Here is a 24,958-nt window from a genome sequence, read left to right on the forward strand (position 1 = left end):
GAGAAGAAATTTTGGCGAATCAGCACGTTCGTCAATTTTGGTGCAATTTGGTGGATTTATTTTGGCGAATTAAGAAAATTTCTTAATTTGGGGAGAATTAATTTTGGTGAACGACCCATTTTTGTTCAATATTTTATGTAAAAAAGAGAAAAAAGGGTTTTTAGGAGAAATAGAGACTAAATTGAAAGAAAATTAAATTTGGCGAGAATTTATTTTTGCTGATAACCTATGATTTATTTGGTGGAAAGAAATTTTGGTGGATTGGGGGAAATTTTTAAGTCAATTCGCCAAAATCGCCAACATTTCTTTCCGCCAAAATTTCTTTCTGCCAAAATTTCTTTCCGCCAAAATTTCTTCCCTTAAGTTAGTTGAGATGGTTTGATTAATTATAAACAACTTTTCAAAGAGCTCCCTGGTGCACCTACCACCTGTGTGGCTGAAGTTCCCTCATTTTCAGTCATTTGAAGTCCAAAATCACGAGGACTGCTAGCAACCCTGTAGCAAGTCTTCTGCCAAATAATCACTCGTGGTTCATTTGGGGACTGTTTCAGGTGTCAAAAAGGCTTTTCTTGGCACTATTGAGGAATTTTTGAAAAATCTACAGACATTTTGTCCAAGATTGTGATTGAAAAGATATTCTTTGTAATAATGAACAAGACAGGGAAATTGGTATCAGCACGTGATTACACTGAAATGAAAAATGGGATAACTTAATATGTCGATCTAAAGAAAGCCACTTAATTTCCATTTAAAGCTAATAATATATATATACCTGCTAACACTTCTTCCAGCTCTTTCAACTTATCTAAATAGAAGAAGGGAACCTAAAAGGGTTATTGCAAGCCAACTAACTAATCGACCGACTTTGCGTGAATGCCGAGACTATAAAAGCTGAGTATTTTAGATATGATTTATGAAGACGATAAGCGAGAGCTCAGCTAGAATTCAATCCAGACAACCACGTGCAATACAATAAGGCGTCTTCATCTTTTTTAAGTCGTTCATGATGCTTTTGAATTCCAGGATTTCTTTGTTGACCTTCGTTTGTTCTTTCGATTGCAAGTTATAATAATGTTCTTCGGTTGTAATCTTTGTACATGTTTTTGTTTTTTGTTTTGACATTTTCACAAACGATTTTCATGTGTAGTATCCGGTATTTATCCGACTTGTTACTATATTTTGATCCTGGATTCTGATGCACATGATGCCTTTCGTAATCTTCAAATTGAATTAATCGTACCTTTGACTTTCTTTTTTTCAAAGACCTCTGAAAGAGAAAAAACAAACAACTTAAAATTCAAATATTCTCTGTTCCTCATTCGTAGTACGAATGTATAAGTCCAAACAGATATTATCATACTTGCCATTTCGAACATTCAAGAAATAAGGTATATACAAATAAACGTAAGTACGTTTCATACTGTACTTTACTAAATAGCCCCCCTCCCTCAGCGGTTTGCGTGAATGCCTGAATGGGCATATTCGTTTGCGCGAATGCGTGAACTCTGTGAATGTTTTTGATTGCATGAATGTGCGAATCTTGACCACAGATCTGTAAGGCCCGAAGGACTAGATATGGAACTTTAAGCTTTCTCCAGCCAAAAAAAAGTGAAGCTATAATTTAACTTCTTAAATTTCGTGCCGATGGATTAGCAAGCACCTCACTAAAAACCGGAATCTTTAATCTCGTTTCTTAGTGAGTTCCAAAAGTCGCATAGTGGAATAGACGTTAATTGCGTGGAAAAACGCGGGTGACGTCTAGTATAGGCTCACCGATGGATAGGATCTAGCATTTTAATTGTTTTCGGAGCGTGAGGTCAAAGAAAGTAGGCAGGAAACGCTATTTCGCATCAAATTCTACCAAAACTTGCTTCATTTTTTGATAAAGGCCGCGGATCTAGCTCTTCGGGCTGTACAGATCTGTGATCTTGACTACTTAATGCGTGAATGTGTGAATATGTGATTATTTTAGTTTTTTTCACCAATTTTGTGCAATTTTCCTGAATTTTCAAAGATTTTGCTCGAAAATATTTCTCGATTTTCTGAAAAAAAAACGAGGTTCGCCTAAAACTCGAGAAAAGTTTACGTGAATGCGTGAATTTGGAAAAAAAATTGCGTGATTACGTGAATTGGAGGCCCGCTGGGGGAGGAGGGGGCTCCTGAAATACACGTAGCGTTTCATGAACAATTGTATTTCAGAAAAGTTTTGAGTTTCTGTAGTAAATATAAGAAAACATTTAGAATAAAATAAGAGAATGATAAATAACTTCTCTCATACAAAAATTGACACCTACTTTGTCGTACTTTCTCCTCATCTAAAACATAGAAAACAAGATTTAGTTTATATTCAAGCAAAATTCAAAATCACTACAACAGAAAAACCTCAAATCGAATAAACTTGAAAGTATCTCAAAATATGTAAAGTAAGAAGCAAAAGAATCATAATTGATTTTGATGATAGCAAATAGTTTTTAATACCAAAGATTAATGTGAAAAGTTGCAAGGAAAAACATCGGTTGCCAGGGCATTTTTAGGCGCTGCAATGAAGAGTGTAATTTTCTCGATCGAAATAAAGATGGTACTCTCCCCCTCCCAAAATGTTTTCAATTTTTTTCACATCTTCGGACCTTATAAAAAATAATCCCTTTCGGAATATTTGCTGTCAGTCCTTTGTTTTGCTATAAAAAAGACTGTTTTTAGCCTGTAAATGCCTTATTTTGAGGGCTTTTTAAAAAGGTAAAATTTCCAATCCCTGGATAATTAGCCCTTGATTTTTTTATTACAATTTGAAAACTTTCCAATGCTCCCCCGTTTATTAGGCACCTAAGTGTACTTTGTTGTACTTTTTACAATCAAAGGATTCTTGTGGATTTGTAAGTAAATATATATGTTGAGTTTGCACGCCTGTTAGTTACAAAATGCACTTGTGAAAACGAAGTACCACAAAAATTCTGCGGACTTTCTTAGTACAGTGTGTCGAAAGACTCCAAATAATTCATACAATCCTAAAATCCCGTCGACGTTTTTCCTGACAATTTTAACTAAAAGTAGTGCATTGTAAAATTTAGATAAATGTTTCTTACATTGGTCGAGGAAATCTGTCACTGTAAAAAAGGGAAAAAAACTTGATTTAACCTAGTTTAAAGGCAGTGGTATGCCGTTTTTTTCTACCCAAAAAAATGGATAAAATCTTGACTTAAAAATTATTGTAATTAAAAATGGGTTACCCCCTGTTATGCGCAGATATGTAATTTTTACGCAATTATGTAATTTCTACGCAAATATGTAATTATTTTGCACAGGTATGTAAAAACCCGATAAAAGACTCATAATGAAATTGAAAGAGGAACAAAGAATTTTCCGTTCTACAAACATGCATGAAAATTAAGAAGCTGTTGAGGCTTTCATTTTTCAATTTCTACGTCAGGCGAGCGATCTAATTTCGACGTACAAATAGCATTGAGGAAGCGAGGTTTAATGACTGATTAGTGACATTATGATTTGCCTCATTACTGTCACCAATGCATGGTAAGAACTTGTCGTCAAATGAACGAAACCCCATCCATACGTAAGCTTGAAATAGAAATAAAGAAAGCTGGCATAAGATGATTTGTGATGAATGAATAAAGGGGAAAACTTAGTTGGGTAAAATTTCTCGATGGAGAAAACTTTGTCGCTTGCCTAAAAATTTCGTTACTTTACCCCAACTAAATTTTCCCCTTCACAAAGTATGCCATGCCTAACTAATCAAACCGATCTAACTGATAACCGGTAATCGAGCTTTAAATTCTTTTTTCAAAAATTTTGAGTGTTCGATTAGTTCAATGGGCTTGAAAAAGTTTGATTAGTTTGATTATTAATGTGTTGGATTGGTTTGTTGAGCTTGCAAACAAATCGAACTCAACGAACTTGCTTGAATCGAGTTAAAAATATAATCGAGCATAAACGAACTAATCGATTCGCTCATCCAATCGAACTAATCGAACTCCTAGTTCCGCTAAAATTGTGAACGTTCAATTAGTTTTGATCAATGAAGTTCGATTAGGAAATTGGTTCGATCGGTTCGATTAGTCGTGCCTGGGCTGGTGTATGTAAATACTAACTTGGATAAGCAATTGCACAAAAATACCTGATTAGTATTAAAAATACTATTTTCTTTAAAATACTTTCCATTATAATCCTTTTGGAAACATCACAAAAAACAGTATCTGTCAGTATTATACTTACTATCAAAATACAAGATCCAGAAAAAACAGCATGGAATTGATAACAGATTGTATGATTTGACTGTCAGTAAATTCACTATATGGGATCACTGTTTCTTTTCGTAAAAGTACCACAATTTTCAATGATACTTAACCAGGCTGCGAATCGAAAAAAAAATTCTTCTTTTATTCTTCGGCTTTCTTCGCTAATATTACCTGCGTTTCATCTACAGTCAGTTATTACACGCTAAAAACTCCCGTCATAAAACCAATAAACAAACGTCCACCGCGCATGCCAAAACAGACGAGCTATTGAAAATTCGAGATTCCTGTCCAATATCTTGCGTGAAACAATGCTGCCTCCTCGCTCGCCCTGAGACTCACTGCAGTGGTAAAAAGTATTGCCAAAATATTATAATACTGTCATTGAGTACTAACTTACCTAACCATAAATTCGAAGAACGCAATTTTTTTGCGTTTACAACTTTCTGCAATTTTTCGCGTGTTTTATTGGACATTTTTGTAGAAGAGGATTTAAACAAGAAAAGGACTGGTTTTGCTTGAAACATAAGGTATAAAGTGCAAAAATGGTGTCAAAGTTCTAACAAAATATCACCGATCCCTTGAAAAAACATTCTCTCTTGTCTTTTCAAAAATTTTGCGATTTTGGTTTATTTCGATTAAGTTTTCCAGTACTAAATGTGACGAAATTTTGCCTAAAAACTCGTGAAATTAAATAGACGCGAAAATTTAGTACTCATAAAAAAATATACACTTAAATTCAACCAAAACCAATTTTCAAGAATGAATTCAAAATATACCAGAAGTAAACTTGAATTAAAGAAGATGAAGATTGAAATATATTTCCGATGTCTTATCAATTTCACGATTTCAAAAATACAGAAAGACTGTGTGTGTGACCTTGAAATTTCAAAAATAAAGGACGACCATTTCAACAATATCGAAAACTTATACACTCTCTCCGACAGGGAACTTGTCCCTAGTGTGCTATAAGAAATCTTAAAAATATGATACTGTTTGGTTGAAAAGTTATAGATTGTTTGCTTATAAAGTTAATGTTTATAAATAAATAAATAAAATAATAGTGAAAAGTCGACAAAAAAACAAGCGAAAAACGGCTATGAAAAATTTTCTCTGCGTACGTACATTTTCCATAACATATGCTTTTCTTTTTTGTCTTGTTTGTCTTTAGTGTCGCTTCGTAAACGAAGCTGGCTGCTTGGTAGTTCTGGTCAAGGGGACAATTGGTATTCTGGTTTTGGTTAATTGTCGTTGGGTTTGTGGTTTTCTAGTTGATGTGCTTATTGAGAACCGATTTTGCGCAAAATAATTACATATCTGCGCAAAATAATTACATATCTGTGCATAACACCCCCGGTGATTTTCCTCCAGAAAATAAGCCAACTTCTTTAAGTGAGGATAGCAAAGCTATCTACTAAAAGCATCTTACAGTCGCTCAAAAATCTATTTCATATTTAATTATCAGTATTAATTTAAATGTGTTAGAAATTTTTTTACACAATTACCTTTCGATTCTTCAGCAGTCCCTTTAAATTCCAACATGAAAAGAAGGAAAAATTAAATTGATACATCATGATAATATCCAATGATATTATTTATGTACGTTGAAATGGTCATTTTTCATATAAATTTTATTTTACACAATATTTCGACCTCCTTAGTGAAAGTCTTCATCAGGTTTACAAACGTTCAGTTGAAATCATTGTTTTGACGTCAGATGCCCGGGGGGTACTAGGGTTGCGAGCTAACGGGGGGGGGGGGTTGCCGCCCGACTTTCGAACTTTGGACCCTTACCGGGAATAAAAAGGAGAAAACAAAGGAAAATTTTGGGAATTTTACGACCCTTAGCGGGACAAATTTGACCAATTTTGACCAAATTTCGATCTTTCAGGGGGTAAAAGTCCAAAAAAGTTACCCTTAAGGGTGGCACATACCGTACCCTCCATTTGCCTAAGTACCCCCCCCCCCCCGGGGTCAGATGTCATCAATGACATGACCTCAACCTGATACGCGAAAGCATTGGTTTCCAGAACCTAGACGTCACATATACTGATCTTCGTCTTTAGACCATGTTCACTATGTGGCGCCGTCTCACGAACTGGATCTCCAATACTTTAATCTATCGAATTTATTCTCCTCTCTTTTAAAAAGCTTTCCAATTTTCAATGATATTCAATCTTAATAGCGCGCCGCGCTGAATCTAAAAAATAGATTTTATTTTTGACATAATCATTACTCTCAATGTGTTTGTACGAGCTCCAATCCCATCAACCTTTGCATCATGAATCTATTTTGCATGTTAATTGCATCATTTGACAAAAGATATATAACAACTTGTACGTATCTTATCTTAAATTGAGCCGTATTGAGTTGTGGGATTGCAACTGTACAATTGTAAAAAAAAAAGTGAAAAATAATACTATGACATATACGTGCACAGTTCCACTGTCTAGATGATCTTGATAGTAAAATTTACAAAAACATTAAACATCATAGCTCATCAGAATAACTAAATAAAAGAAGTCCTGTATATTCTTTCTGAGAATACGCAAGGTGAAGCTTTCAATCACGTTACTTTAAATGGAATTAAGTTTCGCAAAATATATAGTCCAGCTTTGCTATTACCATAGTCCGTATAAAAAACCCTGGTCTGGTATCCTTTTGTTCCTTTCCATTGTTTCTTACTTGAACTTGCGTTGAGAAATTATTTGTTTTGCTCACTTTTTTATCATTTGATTAAATCATTAACCAATCCCAAGAAGCTTGCCAAGAGGAATACTTGGTAACATGATAAAATACTGAGCAAATCGATTTTTATCTTTTGATATTAAAGGGGCATAACAGTACTTTCGAAACTGTATGCAGCGGATATAAAATCAAAACAAATGCACATGTCGAAATAAAAAATCAAACCAAATATGGCTAACTTTGAGTGTTCAATTGTTTTACGAGTTTGTTTTGGTCACGTGATTTTAATTGTTCTCTTTAATTGTTCTGAATGTAGCCTCGCGTGGCTGTTTAGGAATGCTTCCGAGGAACCCCGAGTAAAATTTTTATATCTCAAGATCTACGAAAACTACTTAACAAATTTACATTATAATTTATGGCGGTGTTTGATTTTTCGCACGGTCCTGAGCCAGAAGGTGTAGCAATATCAAGACGAGCCATACAGTATGGTGTCTTGGAACTAAAAATAGTAATTTTTGAATGCAACATCTTATGTAGCGATCCATGCTATGATTTCTTCTTTTATATAATGATGGCGAAGTGATTTAGAGTTGAGAGTTTGAATTTCCCAAATCCTGATGACACGGTTGAAAACACAGCCAATCAAATTTTTTTTTGTCTTTCACTAGTCACACTTTCTTAGAATAAATGCACGTTCCGAAAATTGGTTTTAATTTTAGTAAGTGAGGACAGCGCTAAAATAAAATTTTCCACTGTAATTGCTCAGGAGAAAAAGAAAACTGTCTACACCATTATTAACTACCTGTAACACCTCTATAAAAGGCTAAAAAACTTTCCCTGGTCGTTTCATAAGTCTAGCAGAAACTCAAATGGTACAGAAGATCCACTTTCATTCCCAGCATGTCTTCTTGCATGTATTACTGAACTGAATCGTAAACAAGATACAACATATCAGAAACTAAACTAAACTAAAACATAGTTTATATGGCTTTGGATACCCAGGCTACCTTGAACACTGCCTTAGAAGAAGCTTTAAATACTAAGATGGAGAATTCTGTCTACAACCACAAAAAGGAGCAAATTCACATTTTGATTTTTGATTCACTGATAAACACATAATCTGTTTCTCAGCTTTCGATCTACACAGGATTTCAGCCTCTTACGAAATTATTCTCCTATGATGAAAATAGGGTTGTGTAGGTAGGTCAAGCAGTGTTAATTAGACACCACATATAAAAGATTGTGAAAAGATGTGTTCAGTGAGAGTATAAAACGCGCGCAATAATATGAAATATTATATTTAAATCATGTCAGCACCTTATTTCTGCGGTAGGATAATTATTTCCACTTAAATATATTAATTTTCAGATCATCATGGCTTTGTTGATTTTAAGAAGTTGAAAATAAAAATAAAAATGTATGTTTACCTGACTTGATCAGCTCTGTTGCTATAAAATAAAATGGAAGCCAATTCAGCGGGTCAGTTGAAAACCTTAGATAGATAGATATGCCCTCCGTAGCATCGGAATGGGTCCTACCCACGATGGAGTAGGAATCACAGCGCAAGCAGACATTGCAATACTGTATATGCGAGCTGCAGAGCCATGGTGTATACCATGACACTCGAACTACACGGGAGAACGGATGTCATCGCAGGTGTAGAAGAACCTCTTAAGTGTCTCAGCACACCACAATGTCTGGACTACCAATACTCTTGTATCAATGTTGTGGTATCCGATTTCCCTCACATGGCATGGATTGACCCGGGCGAAGGAGCATTCACTTGCCAAGTGAATTGTAGTGCCACGGTGGGTATTGAGCTCGGGCCTCCTGGACAGAAATCAAGCACGATAACCACTATACCACTACGCCCGTTGGAAACCTAAGCTATCCAATTTAGCACCCAAATTAAGCTACTTATTTAGGTACCTAAAACAGACCGGAATGGAAAGCTGGAAAAACCGCTGCTACAGCCAGATTTTAAGCTGCTAAACCGTTAGAAAAGGAAATAAACAATCAAAGTCAGCGCGAAAAAACAGTTGGATGTTCACGAGCCAGGTTGTTATGACATATTATAATAGAGGTTTAAAATTTGAACGAATTGATTTTGAAAAAAAGTCCACACTTTGAGTGCAAAAACACACTTCCAGCCTAACTAACCAAATTCTTTCAATTCGGTGTTTTTAGGGTCTGAGTTTTTTTCAGGTCACATATATCATTTTCACATCTAAACAGCTTTTTCAAAAATGTCGAAACTTATTTGAAATAAGAAATGCCCTTCCACTAAACACTTTCAGCCTAATTGCCCCCAATTCTTTGAATTTGGTCATATTTACTCTTAGAGTTTTAAATTTTTACAAGTCACATATATCATAATCCTTTACAGAGTAGCTAGAGATTAGTGATCCTGGTCCTTTCAATTTCAAAGCTGCAAAGCATCATGGATCCGAGTCAACCCAGGGCGAACAGAGAAAATTCCCTATAGATTTGAGTTTAAGAGCTCCTTTATCATGTCAAATTTGGTGCCTAGATTGCCTTTTGAAATGTTATGGATTTCTCTAAAATTCCTGTAAGTGAAAATTACAATATTTTCAGCGTTGATTCGTGTCATTTGTCATTTTTTCAGTACCCAAATGTAGCCAAATTTGAGTGCCAAATTGGTTACCCAACGTTTCCAACTGACCCCAATTCAGCGACGTTTTAAAAGATTTAACAATAAAGGAGTGTCTGACCCACCATATGGACCCACTTTTCCATTTAGATTTAATAGAATGAATAATTCATCCTTATAAGCTTAGAACATTTCTCCTAAGACCAGCCAATTAAAACCAGTACCGTCCTGAACCGCAGCATTCACTAAAAGACAAAAACGAAAGGAAAGATGAGTCAGATTAGGCTCCAATCAAGGAGGTGTCATTCATTGCATACATTTTTAAGGTTTTCGCTTATCAAATCCATGAAGTTGTACAAAACCCTCCAAAGATTCATCTTTTTCATTTTCACTGGTTTTACGATCAAATTTTATACGTTTTTATTTTAAGAACATCTAAAATTTTGAAGCCTTAACTTTTTGGTTTTAAATGCTAAGAATGTTCTTATGCTTACCGAGGCGCCCTGTCGTTTGATCTTTTCGTTGGAATTTTACAGTCTGAAAGATAAATGATATAAAGAAATGTGTTAAATGGTCAATTCTTCTAGCATCTTGGGGGGGGGGACTTATTATGGGCAAATTTTGCAAGTGTGCACCAAATATGAGTTGGCATTTTTAGATGAAATGTTTGGCATCATTGATGACATCATCGCCAGCAGCAATCGCCAACACGAACTTGAAAAAACGTCAATCACGTCATCACGAAAACCAATTAGGGGTCCTCTACAACTTGTAAAAAGTACATAAAATAAAAAACCATCATCAAGTCTGTTTTTAACAAACCAACCTTCAGAAACAAATTTCAATCGAATCAAGTGAGCCCATTAAGTAAAAATGTGAATTTAGGCAAATTTACATTGTGGCCAATGAAGTACCAATCAGAACCGCCTTCTCCCGCTCACCTTAAGATGCTTCCCCTGATAAAAAGTTAGGAAGATGCTCGATGGTTTCATAAATCGTTAGTCATCCAGAAATTTTGCTCAGTGCCAGGTACTAGATTATACTAGCACTAAAAAAGTAACCCAATTTTGACGTCATCACCAAGATTGGCAGAAACTAGCAGATTTCCTATCCAAAGGGTTCGTTGTGATTGATATTTTACAAAGTAGAACATAAAAATTTGGCTAAAACCACATATTTGCCGATTGACTCGCTTGATTCGATTGAAACTTTTGTAGAAGGGGGGGGGGGTCAGAAATCTTCCTGAAAAAAGGAGCATAAAGCAAGTAGGCTGACCTTGTGAAAAAAGATAAACAAATAGAAATGAAAACACAGGTTCATTTCTAAACAAAATGGCCGCTGAAAAGGAGCCTTTTTAAAATGTGGCTGATGTTTTGATGTAGTTTAAAGTAGTTTTGAAAGTTTTTTGAGTTTGTAAAAGAGGTTTTATTGTAAGTTAATTATGTCTGTCTGCCTGGGTTTTGATAGTCTTTCAACAAGGGTTCACTCACAGGCAGTACCAAACAAACTGTACCCGACTTTTTTAGTTACATCAGAGGTAAGAAATTTTGAGTCTGGATACCCAGGCTAGAATTTTATTGGAAAGTTGAATGTAGTTGAAGACATTTTCGCGAGGGGGTCCGCTGCTAAGGCCTGGTAAAATATTTTATTGGCCAAAGACTGATTACAGGCAAAAAGGTACACGAGAGCATTCAATCGAGTGAACCTGTGCCTGTGTAGGCCCGGTTGGTAGGAGACTATTCAATAAAATTTCAAGCGTCTAACCAATGAAAAGTACCGCGGTGATTTTGAAAATTTTTTTCCTGTCATCACTTTGATCCATGTCAACGGGGTCACACATTTGCTGTTTTGCACGCTCGTTTTCAACACTTTACTTTTCTCTGGGCATTCACGCCCAACGGGCTTCTTGTTAATTATTAATCACATCACACTATCTGTTTTCTGAAATTTAGGCCAAAAATCTTTGGGTATAAGCATTTTTAATGGGATTTTTTTAAGATTTTCAAGAAAGCAAGAAGAGGATCAGTCCCCGGGGGGCATACTTAGTAAAAATGGTTGCTGGGTATGTGTGAGTCATAAGGGCCCCATTTCGACACCCTCGAAAGTCCCTCAAAGGGGTACAAAAACCAATAAAAAGTGAATTCAGTCTCTGTAAGGGGTACAAAATTAAAAAGAAAATCAAAAATCGAGCCCTCAAAGGGTCATAAATTCTAGGAAATTGAACTAAAATTTGAGCCGAAATTTCTAGTAAATAGTCTCTCTAAGGGTGGCAAAAACGTCAAAAAATGAACAATCCACTTTTCTATGTAAAATAACAAAAACTAATAAACCTCTTCAAACGTGGCATTTAATGGTTTGAACAGAGATTTGGAAAAAGAGGATAAGAAATGCCGCTGCCGCTCGCTGTTTTCCTATTCTTTCCCTTTGAATTCGGCACCCTTTGAAGAAGCAAGGCTGTAGAATAGTTGAGCAAGAAGGAAGGCAGAAACAAAATGGCGTTACGTACAGGTCTACTAAAGCTCAGTGGAAAATGTCTGATAAAGAGGGTTTCCTGTGCTTTTGTTTAGAGAAAGAGAGAAAAAAACTCAAATTCAACCCTTCAGGGGTTTCCTCTGAGAAAATCTCGTGAGCAGCTGTTTTATTTCATCAACAAATATGGTAGAAAGAACATATGGTGAAAAAGAGATAAAAATGGATGTAATTTGCTTTTGGCTTGTATAGTCCAAAATGAATTTTTTGTATGGCAAACATAATTTTTATGGGTAGTAGGAAGGTTGATAGTGATCATGTAAGTATTAGTTTACCCCGGCACTCTCTAAAACGTCTTGGCATTTCCTCTGAAAATGTTTAAGAAACGACTGAAAATAAGTGTTTTTCTCACTTTTTAGAATAGAAAAAAAAGAAAATATCGGTTGGAAAAGTATAGTTGATGTGTGTAGTTGAATGGAGTAAGTATGTAGGACAAATTTTACTTTCTGGCACAATGATAGGTTTCCCTGCTTATCAAATTTTGGAATTTCCTTAAGATTTTGAATTTGACAGTTGAACAACTTTGAAAGTTATTTGGATTAGTAGCAATCACGACAGTCATCAATTGTATCTTAAAACTACTGCACAAGCTTTTTTATTAATAACGTAATCAATTGATTTGTCTTTTTCATCATTAACATAATATACCGTGAAGTTGGGTATATAACTATTGCACATCAGTGGAGGCTAACATGCATAGCCCTCAAATGAATGACCTGGCTGGTCCTTAGTTAAATCAAAACAAAAATGGTAGAGTAGAGCTTGCGAGCGGAGCTGCGTAGTTCATTTGTTTTGAAATTTTGCTGCTTTGATTGGTCATTCATTTGAGGGCTAGCATGTTAGCCTCCACTGATGCAAGTTACCCAATCTCACGGTAAACGACTGGACCCATCTCTTTATATTTTTGTAGAAAGCATGCTTGATTGCCACCATAAATCTTTTTTAGGCATCATTGTGAAAAGCTAAAGTTGCATTGCCGGACCTGTGGCAACAAGTTTGTCAAAGTCAAACTAACGACTTAAACCAAGGACTTAAACCACAAACAGTTCAATCAACAGTACCATATATCAAAGACAAGTTGATTGAGAACTTTTTATTTATGATTTTAACAGAAACTTGGCTCAAAGACCATAATGATGCTGAGTTACACATAGAAGGCTATGAAATATTTCGGTCCGACAGAAAAAGACCAAAGTCACGATTTGGAAGATGTAGTGGTGGTGTCGCTATATACATGAGAGAAGATATTTCATCACACTTCAAACAGACCGTTACACACTCAAATGGCGTTATCGAAGTCATCTGTCTGAGTTCGACTACATTGGATATCCAAATATGGGGAATATACCGACAGCCAGACGACTCATCAAACGGAAATCCATCTAAGAATGAACAATTCAAACCAGTTATAGAGTTAATTAAATCAGAACTAGACAAAACTGAAGGAAAAACACCAGACATCTTCATAGCAGGTGATTTTAACCTGCCACACGCAAATTGGGACAGCAAGTGCTCAAACCCTGGGGCATCTACAGAGGAACAAAGAATGACTAGTGAAATATTCACTCTTATGAATGACCATAATCTGATTCAACACATTAGAGGAGCCACACACAAAGCAGGAAATACACTGGATTTAATGCTCACAAATAACCCTCTACTAATACACAGCTATGAATCAGCCCCATCACCAGATTACATATCCCATCACTCAATGATCAATGTTAAAATTCACTTTGATTTACACTCAAGTTTCCAAAAGGAGGATCCCTTTGTTGTGCGTAATGTATTTGATGAGTACAGTTTTCATTCAAAAACAATAAACTGGGTATCAATCAAGGAAAAAATGAAGGATAAATTGTGGACAGACCTTCATGATCAACCGACAGCTGACCAATTGTCAACAATCACAGACTGGACCATAGACATAATTAAGGAATATGTACCAAAACGAAAACCAAACACTAAAAAATTTCAGAAGATACCACGCGAGCGAAAGATTTTATTCAGAAAAAGAAAAAAACATTTTTAGAAAATTTCCAAACCCAATGAAAAATGCAAAATCCAAACAAAAATTAATAGACATTGAAACTAAACTAAAGCTATCCTACGAATCAGAGAAGAAAAGCCAGGAAAGGAAGGCAACAGAATCAATAAAAAACAATCCTAAATTTTTTTATGCATATGCAAAAAAGCATAGTAAATCAAAATCCAAAGTTGGACCACTGCGTGACAAGAATAATTCTTTGATATATGATGCTGACCGTATTGCTAATATACTCCAAGACCAATACACATCGGTTTTCAGTGTACCATCGGAAAATGACGTCACTCATCCAACAATATGTCCAAACGTGCTAAAAGACATAGAATTTGACGAAAAAGATTTCATTGAAGCAATCTCAACATTGTCACCAAACTCTGCTCCAGGTCCTGATGGATTTCCTGCGATTTTGCTGAAAAATTGCAAAGAAGAACTTGCTAAGCCACTCGCAATATTCTGGAGGAACTGTCTGAACCATGGAGTAACAGAGGAGATTCACAAAAGAAATCATATCACACCAATATCAAAGGGTAGGAGATCAAGGAGAGCCATCTAACTACAGGCCAGTATCACTTACGTCCCATCTCACCAAGGTGTTTGAAAAAATAGTTCGAAAGAAGATAGTCGAATTTATCAACAACAATGACTTGTTCAACCCAACACAGCATGGTTTCCGGGAAGGGCGATCATGCCTTAGTCAATTACTCAGCCACTATGACAGTATCCTATCAAAACTAGAAGAAGGATTGGATGTAGATGTTATATATCTCGATTTTTCAAAAGCATTTGATAAAGTCGACCACAGGATACTGCTATCAAAACTGAAATCTATTGGAATAACAGACAAACTACTTAAATGGATTAAGTCATTTCTTCAAGACAGAAACCAAGTAGTATTTGTAGACGGTCACAAGTCGTACCAGGCAAAAATTCAATCAGGAGTACCTCAAGGATCGGTTCTTGGGCCATTATTCTTCATCATCATGATATCAGACATTGATGAAGGGACAACCAAAGCAGAACTTGCAAGTTTTGCTGATGACACACGAGTAAAGAAAGGAATCCAAAACATCATTGACCAGTTTCACCTACAAAACGACCTTAACAATGTTTATCAATGGTCGACCATAAACAAAATGATGTTAAATGGAAAAAAGTTCGAGCATCTCCATTATGGAAACGGACCAGCCACCAGTTATTTCACAGGTGAAGGAAAGATAATCCAAACCAAATCTTCAACAAAGGATCTTGGTGTTACCATGTCAGACGATGCGAAATTCAACCAACATATTCTAACCATTGTAGAAAAAGTACAGATACTCATTGGTTGGATTCTGAGAACATTCAGCTCAAGAGAACATGATGTCATGCTCACTCTTTGGAAGTCTTTAGTCATACCACAAATCGACAACTGTTCTCAACTATGGTCACCCAATGAAGTTAATCTGATCCAGCAGATCGAAGATCTCCAAAAATCATTCACAAGGAGGATTATAAACCTACACAACCAAAACTATTGGGAAAGACTACAAACATTAAAACTGTTTTCACTGCAGAGAAGGCGTGAAAGATATATTATCATATACACTTGGTGTATTATTGAGAAGCTTGTCCCAAATCCTGGGACAATCACGTTCTATGCCAATCCCAGACAAGAAAGAAAATGTCACATACCACTAGTGAAAAGGGGGCCCTGGCAAAAAGTCATATACTCAAGTTTTAAAGTCCAAGGACCAAGGCTTTTCAACTCGCTGCCAAAACATCTGAGGGATCTCACTGGGTGCAAGAAATTGAAATTCAAAACTGAGCTGGATAAATATCTTTTTACAGTTCCCGACGAGCCACTCGTGACTGGCTACACTATGATGAGACGAGCTGAAACAAACAGCATCATCAATATGAAAATTTACATCGGTCCTCACAGGATGGATGCGTAAAGATATTACGAAACAAGCTCAAGGTAACTCAAGGTAAGGTAACACCAGTTCATACATATGCCGCCGAAATTAAGATAATTTTCAAACATGATGTCACAGAGGATGATGGAAATATTTTCCCCAAAGTTTTGTGTGATGGATGTTGTAGGCAATTCTTCAGAGTGAAAGAAAACCCATTAAATTATGAAACACAAGATGTCCTTCCAGTGTTTGGGGAGTGTTTTCCAGGTTGCAGCATTTGTAAACGTGGTCGCCCAAAAAATAAAGATCGTTTCAAACTTAACAAGCTCAACATTGAATCGTCAACATCAACGCCAGATTCCATTTTAGAAGCCATTGAGTGGCATGAACATTTTCTTTTATTACCAACACATGCACCATACAAATTTGTTTTTGGAATTTTGGATGCCAGCTACTCATCTTCAGATTCGCTGCCAACAATGAACTTTAGGATTGGCATTTGTGATGAAGACTGGGATATCTTCTTCCATGATACTAAGATTCGAAGAAAAGATTCCTTCTTGAAGGATCTCCCTGACAAATTAGATAAGGGTGAGTAGCATTCTTGTACGATTTAAAGAATCTTGCACCATTTTTCAGGTTCCAAATGTAACACATGATAAGATAAATAAGTTGGTTTTTCTGACAATCCTTATCCCAGTGTTTCTTGAATTTATGTGAGACTATTGAACATATTGTCCTAAAGTCTAGCTTGAATTTAGAACCTCTGGGGGGGGTGTTATTAGGCCAAAATGGATGCAGGGCATGTGCGGATATAAAGGGTCATTTTGTTCACCCTGCAAAGTCTCTAAGGGTCGCAAAAGTCAGAAAAATCTGAATCAGTCTCTCTAAGGGTCGGAAAATTCATAATGTTTAGGAATTTTTTTGGAAAAGGCGCTCTGAAGGTAGCGAGTTATTTAAAAATCAAAGAAAATTTTTCAAAAAAGTCTCTCTAAGGGTCACCCTTTCAGCAAAAATCAGTCTCTCTAGTGATTGGTTTTTGGGGGTCCCATCCGCACATACCCCTCGTCTGCCAACCTTAGTACCCCCCCCCTCCCCGGATTTAGAATCATTTTATTTACACATATGATTGTTGACTTCTTTATTTATAGAAAATATCTCAGTTGTTTTTAACCATTTAAACATGATGACACTTTGCCCTGGCAACCCAGATTTTCAAGATTTGATCAAGCGTAAGTTTGACTCCCAGGAGACTTGTTTTAAAGACCAAGCTGGAAAAGAAATAAAGGCTATCATTCAACACCCCAATATAATCAACCAGGGTAACATGTCCACAATAAGAGCTGTTGATTGTGATACAAACATACAAACACAGAAGAAAACTTGTCCTGGTTGCTCCAAATACCGTCAAACATTGAATAAAATCCGTGCAACAAACAATGCTCGTGACTCAAAACAGATTGGCAATGTCCCAAATGATTCAACAAACAATCGTTATATGAACAAAACGCAGTTAACAACCAAATGCGAGGAACAAGCAAGGACAATCAAGTCACTCAAACAAACTGTCAATAGGAAGAACGCATTCATTTTGGAGATGATCAATGATGAAGGTTGTGTTGTCCAAGATGAACAACTGTCAGGTATGATTTTTAATTTATAGGATGATTAAATTTTCTCTATTGTAAAATGCCTTTGAGTGAAGTTTTAGCTTTTTAGATAATTCTGGATTCTTCATTTCAGCAGTTAAATGAGATCCATTGCCTAACTGTCAAAAGACTTCTATAGTTATACGCCACTTTTTAAAGTTAGCTTGTTAGGTGCCCTTTTACCATTAGCCATTACTGAGGCATGCCTAGAGTCTTGTAACATAGCCTTGGTAATGGACGGGACTATTTATACTGCAGTTTCACATGGAAACTAGTTCGTTTGGTAATTAGCTAGGTGAGCAAGTATAGTGCAAAAACCTAGGGGCTACTCTAGGACAGTTATTGAAACTTGAATAAATCATTTTCAGTAAGCCCAGCTTCGTTGTAATTTCTTTGGTTATCACGATATATGCTGATGAGATAATGATTATTTCTATTTCTATTTCTATTTTTCCATTTATTTTCATTAGCCTAAAAAAGCTAACATTGCAAATATTAACAAAAACTTGTTTATAAAAAGGAAAGAAGAATATTATACAATAAAAAACAGTAATAAATAGTAAGACATAGTAAAAATAGAAAAAAAATAATAAAAATATATATTAAAATATATTGAATAAATAGTTTATTAGTTAAAGAATTAAAAAAAGGCGTATTTTCTAAAAAGTTGGTGGTCATCAAAATACCAAAAACTTAACAAAAGAAAAATTTAAGAGAAATATTACAGATAGTCATAACCAAACATGTATTGTATGCTTTCCTTTTAGATCTTTGTACCAAATTAATTAACGATGTAGCATGCCCCTTTCCTGATGATAGTGCACAATCACTTCTCTGGCACCAACAGAAACAGTATGCTACTGCAAAGAACAAAAGAACAATGCGCTGGCACCCTGTCATGATTAGGTGGTGTATATCTATTTATTTGAAATCACCAGGGGCTTATGAACACCTTTGTGACTCTGGGTTTTTGTTTTTACCAACTAGACGAACCCTCAATAATTATCTGAGTTTTACAGAGGCAAAAGTAGGATTCAATGCTGATGTATTTAAGCATCTTCTGACTTTGACAGAAAAGCAAAAATCCACACATGTAGGCCTTGCCCACGACGAGATGAAAATCAAGAGTGGTCTCGTATATAACAAACACACTGGTAGAATCATTGGTTTTACAGACCTTGGTGGGAGTTGAGGGCCTTCGAGAAAAATGTTCAGGAGGAAACAAAATTCAGACAAACGGCAACGCATGTTTTCACTTTGATGGTACGTGGTATTGATTTCAGGCTGAATTACCCAATAGCATACTTTGCTGGTGCTGGTATATGAAGGCCTATGAGATCTACCACATTGTTTGGGAGGCCATTCGAATGCTCGAGTTCTTGGAATTCAAAGTTTGGTTTGTAACGTGTGATGGGGCGGCACCAAACAAGAAATTCTTCATGATGCATGCCAATTTGAAAAATGTGGTCGATGGTATCGTGTACTGGACAATTAACAAGTATGCGGACGATGGGAGACGAATCTACTTCATTTGTGATGTGCCTCATCTCCTGAAAACAACTAGGAACAACTTTTCCAATTCGCATGCTCACCAGAACACAAGAGAATTGTTTGTAAGAACTTTATACTATTTATTGCGGTTTATTAATGCATCTTTTAAATCTGAATGGACAGAAAAGGAAACTTACCTTTCGAAATGTAGTGTTTGGTGTTCTTTTCTTTCAGCTACTTGGTAAAGAGGTCAGCTGGCAACATATAATATCTCTTTTTGAGAAGGACCTTGGTTTAAACCGTATTGCACCTGGTTTCCGACAAACGAAACTCACAGTTGAGCATATCAGACTGACACCTCGAGCGAGGATGAAAGTCTCACTAGCAGCACAGGTAATTTAACAATAGGAACATTTTTCCAAGTGATGTAAATTAATACTTCTGTGGAATGATCTTTTTCAACTAAAAAAGGAGAAAATCTATGTAGATAGCGGGAATAAAAAGATGTTAGTAGACTCGTCACACATGACATGGTGTCTTTTACTTTCCAGGTTTTGAGTAATTCAGTAAACGTTGCACTGGAAATGCAGAATAATGATGCAACCCTCTCAACACGGAAATTCATTTCAATTTTCAACAAATTTTTTGACATTCTCAACGTTAAAAGTACCATGATTGGATTTCGGGAACTGAATGAAGATAAAAAACCTTTCGAAGGTAAAACAGGAGATAGCAGACTTAAGGTAACCATTCCTTGTTTGTGAAATCGCTTTTATTTAGATCACTGTGTCAAAGCATGGGAATAAGCGGTTGGTAGAAAATTAATTTTTCTTCATCTTATTTGTATTGCCTTTTCAGTGGTTACAGGATATTTTCTTACCCTTCCTCACTAACTGGGAAAAGGAAATTCAAAACCTCGACTTGGACGATGAGAAGAAAAAGAAAAGGATGTATATTTCTCAACAGACATCCACAGGGCTGAAAATAACAGGTAATAATACTAATAAGTTATGAACTCCCCTTATCTATACTCTCCTCCGTTATGTTTTGAAAAAAAGGGTAGATAGGGAAAATTTTTATGTCCATAGATAAGAGTGGTCAAATACGTCAATCAAACTAGAATGAGGAAAGAATCCTTTGTAATATTTAATATGCCGTTAACTGTGTAGATAATAAATTAAATTTCGCTAAGATAAGGGAGTTACATTTTTTGTATCTAGCTCATTCGATGATGGAGATGATTCCAAAACTTTTTGCCGCTGCCTGGAATAAAGTACATTTTAACAGATCGATTCAACCAAGATCCATTAGAGGAACATTTTGCTAAACAAAGATGTTAGGTAGTTGTGATAACCCGACACTTTACCAATATGGAGAAACCGAGAAGAAAACACAGGTCGGTAAAGACCCATTTTTCAGAAATAAAAGAGGTAACTCTTCTGGACGCAAAGATATCAAAACTGTTGATACTACAGATTTGACACCCCTTCCAAAGAAAAGAAAATTAGAAAAGTGACTAAATTTTATATGATGTTGGGTTGGAATTACTTTACTTGGATATTTTATATACGTTGTTTGTTGTTAGTTCCCCGGTGACACTAGTATTCAAAAAATATTGTACTTAAAGGTTTTTGTTTTGCAAATGACTAATGGTGCGGGGCCAGTTTACAGTGTACCCTGAAAATATTGAAACTGGTAGTACGAGTGTTACCTTAAAGTCCATAAATTTATTTCTCTTACACAGTTTTTTTAGTTGGTTTTGAGGATTTTATTTTATGAAAATAAATACACGATTTTTTATTATATGAATAGTGTACTTTGGATGAGGGCCAAGTTTTTTAAGAAAGTGCTAAAATTGAGGGTGAAATATTCTTAACGTATTCGTACTTTTTTAGACTTGACTTTTTTACGAACATGAAAAATAATTTTTGGACTTTTGAGTGAACATTTGGGTTAAAATTACATATTTTCCTCAAAGCTTCAATTCATCTCTAACAAAGGAAGCAGTTTTTTTTTGTTAACCAAATACAAAATGACTGTATTCTTATCAGATTCTGTGAAATTCACCCTAGAGGGTATTCTTACGATTTGGCCAACTTTCATCCTGGTATTCTTATAGAATATATTCTTATAAAAAAAGCGTGTAATACTGTTTAATTTCTCACGTCAAGCTGTATTTCTGTATTTTGTAGCTGTTGTAATTTTCAAAATTTTACTAGGGTTTTAATTTATTTATTTTTTAATATTCATCACATCTTAAGCTTTTAAACAAATTATATATAATTTGTTTTTGAATTTCCTAAGATTAGGGTACAAAAAGTTTTTGCTACTATAATAGGTAAAAACTAGAACAATTAGCTCAAATGTTTTTGATGTGTGGTAAAGATATTCTTTATTTGAAGTTAACCAACCTTACCAATAGGGTAAACAATAACAAGTATTTGAGATAAATTGAAAACAAAAAAAATCCCAAATTTTATTAAAACAGAAAATTAACATAAAGGAAAACAAAAACTAAATAAAAATATATCTGAAAGTAATTTGCAGTTCAATAAATTGACAATCTTCCATTCTTGATTTTTTTCAACGAGCACAAAGCCCCCAGTCAAATTCGATTCTTATATATAAAGCTATTTCTTGTTTGTTGGAATGTAGTTTATTTTGAAACTCAAGAAAACACAAGACAAGAGAACAACAAAAAAATAAAAAGTCATCTAGGAAAAAGTATGAACAAGGTTGAATAGTTTTCGAAAATCCAAAAATTCAGTGGATGATTATCAGAAACATTTCCTAGTTGAAATTTGGCAACACAAAACTAAAAAAAAAACGTGATCCAACAGATCCACAAGGCAAAATGTAATGAAACACAAAACAAAAATCATATATAACTAAATAAATAAATATAATGGAATGGATGCATTAGTTTAAATAAATAACATATTAATCTATCAAAATAACTGACTGTAAAAAAATGAATTAAACTTCTTCGAAGCAATAAATATAATCGAAATAGATATGAACGTTAGTATAATGGTATGAAAAATACATATTTAGCCAGATTTAGCTTGGCAGGCTTTTACGTAGAGCAAGTGCTCCCATGTTATCAACTTGTTCTTTTGATTTATATTTTACAATATTCAACCAAGCTTTAATAAAGGCATGGCAACGAATGTCTATCCAAATTTTGAAGACTGACTCTTCCAACTGATTTGATAATTTAATGTCTAGATTTTTAGTCAACGATTCCCATCCCAATCTTACAAGTGAACTGCATCGAAATTTTTCCAACAAAATTGGCCGGAGATCTTCACCTGCATATTTGTTCAAAAATGACATGTTTAGAATTTTCCTGGTAACATATTCGAGTCTTCTTATGAAAATATAAAATTCATCATTTACAACATACAGCCCACCCCTGTTGATCTTTTTTGTCCACTCCTTGGTGTACTCTAAAAAATCTAAAACTTTTCCTCCTTGATCGCTGTTCCAGCTATGTAAGATCATAAACAAGTTATCTTTAGAGGTAGATTCTTTCCTGTCCTTCAACTTTTCCAACAAAGACCGAGGAATGTAACCTGCCACATACATCAATACATTTTCCTCTTCAGAGGAAAGTCTCAGTTCCTCATCTGTCACTTCTTTTTCCTCCGGAACTTGCAAATCATTCCGAAAAGTCAATATTTCCTTATAAAAACTACCAGAAACATTACCAAATAACACTTTTACATTTTTCATATGCTCATTGACATCAAGATTTTCATTGGCTAGAAATAACAGCAGCCACTCATACCAAAGTTCACCGTCCCACAACAATCTTTCATACCTCATTGTTGAGGTTTCCATTTGATAAGGTGTTGCTGGAACACGTTTACTGATAACATTGAACAATAAACTGAAAAAATCACATAATCCAGTATCATTCCCATCATGTAAATCAATCAGAAAACTGGTCATGTTGTGAATGGAAGACTGTGGTCTCAGCCCAAAAATTGGGTCGTCTCTTGCTTTGGTTAAGGAGCACTTTGAAAAGTTTCTTTGCTGCTTTTTCGTACCATTCATGTTGCTCTTTTTTGTCAATTTTCACTGGTGCATCAGCAGGGTTACCTGAAGTTGAAAAATTTGATTATAATTTACAATGATTTCAATTTTTTACTTGTTTTCATATATATGAATTCCACCTTCCACATTTCCTCTTTTATTTGTTTCTCTTTTTTCCACTTTCCCTTTGCCTATGCTATATACAGTATATAGATGTCTTAGTGTAATGTAAGTTTTCTTTGTTTTGCCCTTAGTTCTTAGTTAGAAGTTCATGTTCTTATCTAAGTTATATAAGTATTCTGTTGATATATTCTTTAGCTTGAACACTGTTTCGGATGTTGTTTTACTGTAACAGTATGTAATGGCTTGTATGCTAATATAGCAAAGTAATATATATTTTTTCTAATTTAAATTCACTGTTCTCAACTTACCACATTTCACAATGTGTTTATCCAGCCATATCCGCCTAAGATAGGGTTTTCCACATAACCTGCAAATAAGCTTTGGTATTTCCAAGTCCTCTGGACTTGCTTCTCCATTGTCAACTACGACGATTGGGACTTGATTTTCATTAATAAATTTAATCTTCATCTCTGCATTTTCAACACCGAATTCTAAATAATTTGACATTTCAATGTCATTCTCCTCTAGAACGATCTTGCCTCTTTGAAATTCTGTTTGCAGCTCCTTTTCATCGTCGTCACTAAAGGTGAGCTCTTCAAAGTCAATATTCTCTATAATATTTTCCTCCTTTTCAGCAAAGTAGGCCGCCATCTTTGTTTACATTTTTAAAAAAATTTTCGCTTTCGCTTTCGATATCAACCACGGCTACCATTTTGGTGTGTACTTGTAGTCTTGTGCGTATAACCAAATCAAGCGCTCTGATTGGTTCAGAATGAAAACAATCGATCGGCCGCAGACATTTCAATAGAGACAAAAGATTCTACAGCCTAGCTTCAAATAGATGAATAGCGCATTTCTTATCCTCTTTTTCCAAATCTCTGGTTTGAACATGGCATTTGATGGTTTGGAGTCATGCGCCGGGTCCATTTTTATTTATCTTATTTTATTGTTCTAAAAAAGAAATAAAAGAAGGAAAATAAAATGGAAAAGTAAATATCATAACATTTATAAAAGAATAAGAAACTTGCGACCTTACTTAACCCTTAGACCCCGAGGGACGCCTATATGCGACCAAAACAAACCAAAATACCGAGTCTCAAACTTGAGGCCATAGCTCCTGACCACTTGATTTAAAGGGGCATAAACCTAATGCTTTTAAAAAGAATATGAAAATAGCTTTCCAATGGTACCAAAATCATGTTCTAAATCAAGGGCTACAAGGTTTTATGGCACTTTAAAGTTTTGAGTTACAAAAAAAACTTTCAACTTTTTCAAAAAAAACAGCGCGCACAAAAGGTAAACCGTTAACTTTATGTAAAATTTGCAAAAGTGAACTCCTTGAAAAAGTCTGAGCGAGATTTCCTTAAAGCAGTTCAACGGGACTCTTGGGTCGTTTAAGCTTTTCAGGGCATGATATATATTATACTGATCCAAAAAAAAACCCAAAAAATGTAATGAAAAAGTATAAAACTAGTATGCAACTGACTCCTGTGCTTTTTTCCTTGCAACCCTTCTGACTGCCATGGTGGAAACAACAAAGTTGTCTTCGAAGCCATTTGTTCCAACTTTCTAGATTTTTTCTTCCTAAAATCAACTTGATTTGCCTGAAAAATATCTAATTCGAACATTATCAATTTTGT

The 24,958-nt window shown here is 35.2% G+C and overlaps 1 protein-coding gene and 2 long non-coding RNA genes across 3 annotated transcripts; 2 read left to right on the forward strand and 1 right to left on the reverse strand.

Moving 5' to 3' along the window:
• Window positions 1-3,079: 3,079 nt before the first annotated feature.
• LOC136822369 (uncharacterized) lies at window positions 3,080-10,085 on the reverse strand. Its single transcript, XR_010848892.1, has 5 exons — window positions 10,041-10,085; window positions 9,771-9,791; window positions 8,363-8,383; window positions 5,753-5,773; window positions 3,080-3,104 (listed from the first exon to the last, which is right to left on the reverse strand). It is a non-coding gene; the product is annotated as an uncharacterized lncRNA (long non-coding RNA).
• Window positions 10,086-16,110: 6,025 nt separating this feature from the next.
• LOC136822274 (uncharacterized) lies at window positions 16,111-18,858 on the forward strand. The gene is made up of 3 exons (XM_067078513.1): window positions 16,111-16,608; window positions 17,169-17,660; window positions 18,434-18,858. Exons 1-3 carry the CDS (start codon window positions 16,497-16,499, stop codon window positions 18,856-18,858), a joined length of 1,029 nt encoding a protein of 342 aa, XP_066934614.1. The 5' UTR covers window positions 16,111-16,496.
• A 928-nt stretch (window positions 18,859-19,786) lies between these two features.
• Window positions 19,787-20,847, forward strand: LOC136822305 (uncharacterized). The gene is made up of 3 exons (XR_010848882.1): window positions 19,787-19,900; window positions 20,016-20,148; window positions 20,378-20,847. It is a non-coding gene; the product is annotated as an uncharacterized lncRNA (long non-coding RNA).
• Window positions 20,848-24,958: the final 4,111 nt, after the last annotated feature.

The sequence above is a fragment of the Clytia hemisphaerica genome, unplaced genomic scaffold, assembly GCF_902728285.1.
Source record: "Clytia hemisphaerica strain Z4C2 unplaced genomic scaffold, Clytia hemisphaerica genome assembly, whole genome shotgun sequence".
Classification (NCBI taxonomy): Eukaryota; Metazoa; Cnidaria; class Hydrozoa; order Leptothecata; family Clytiidae; genus Clytia; species Clytia hemisphaerica.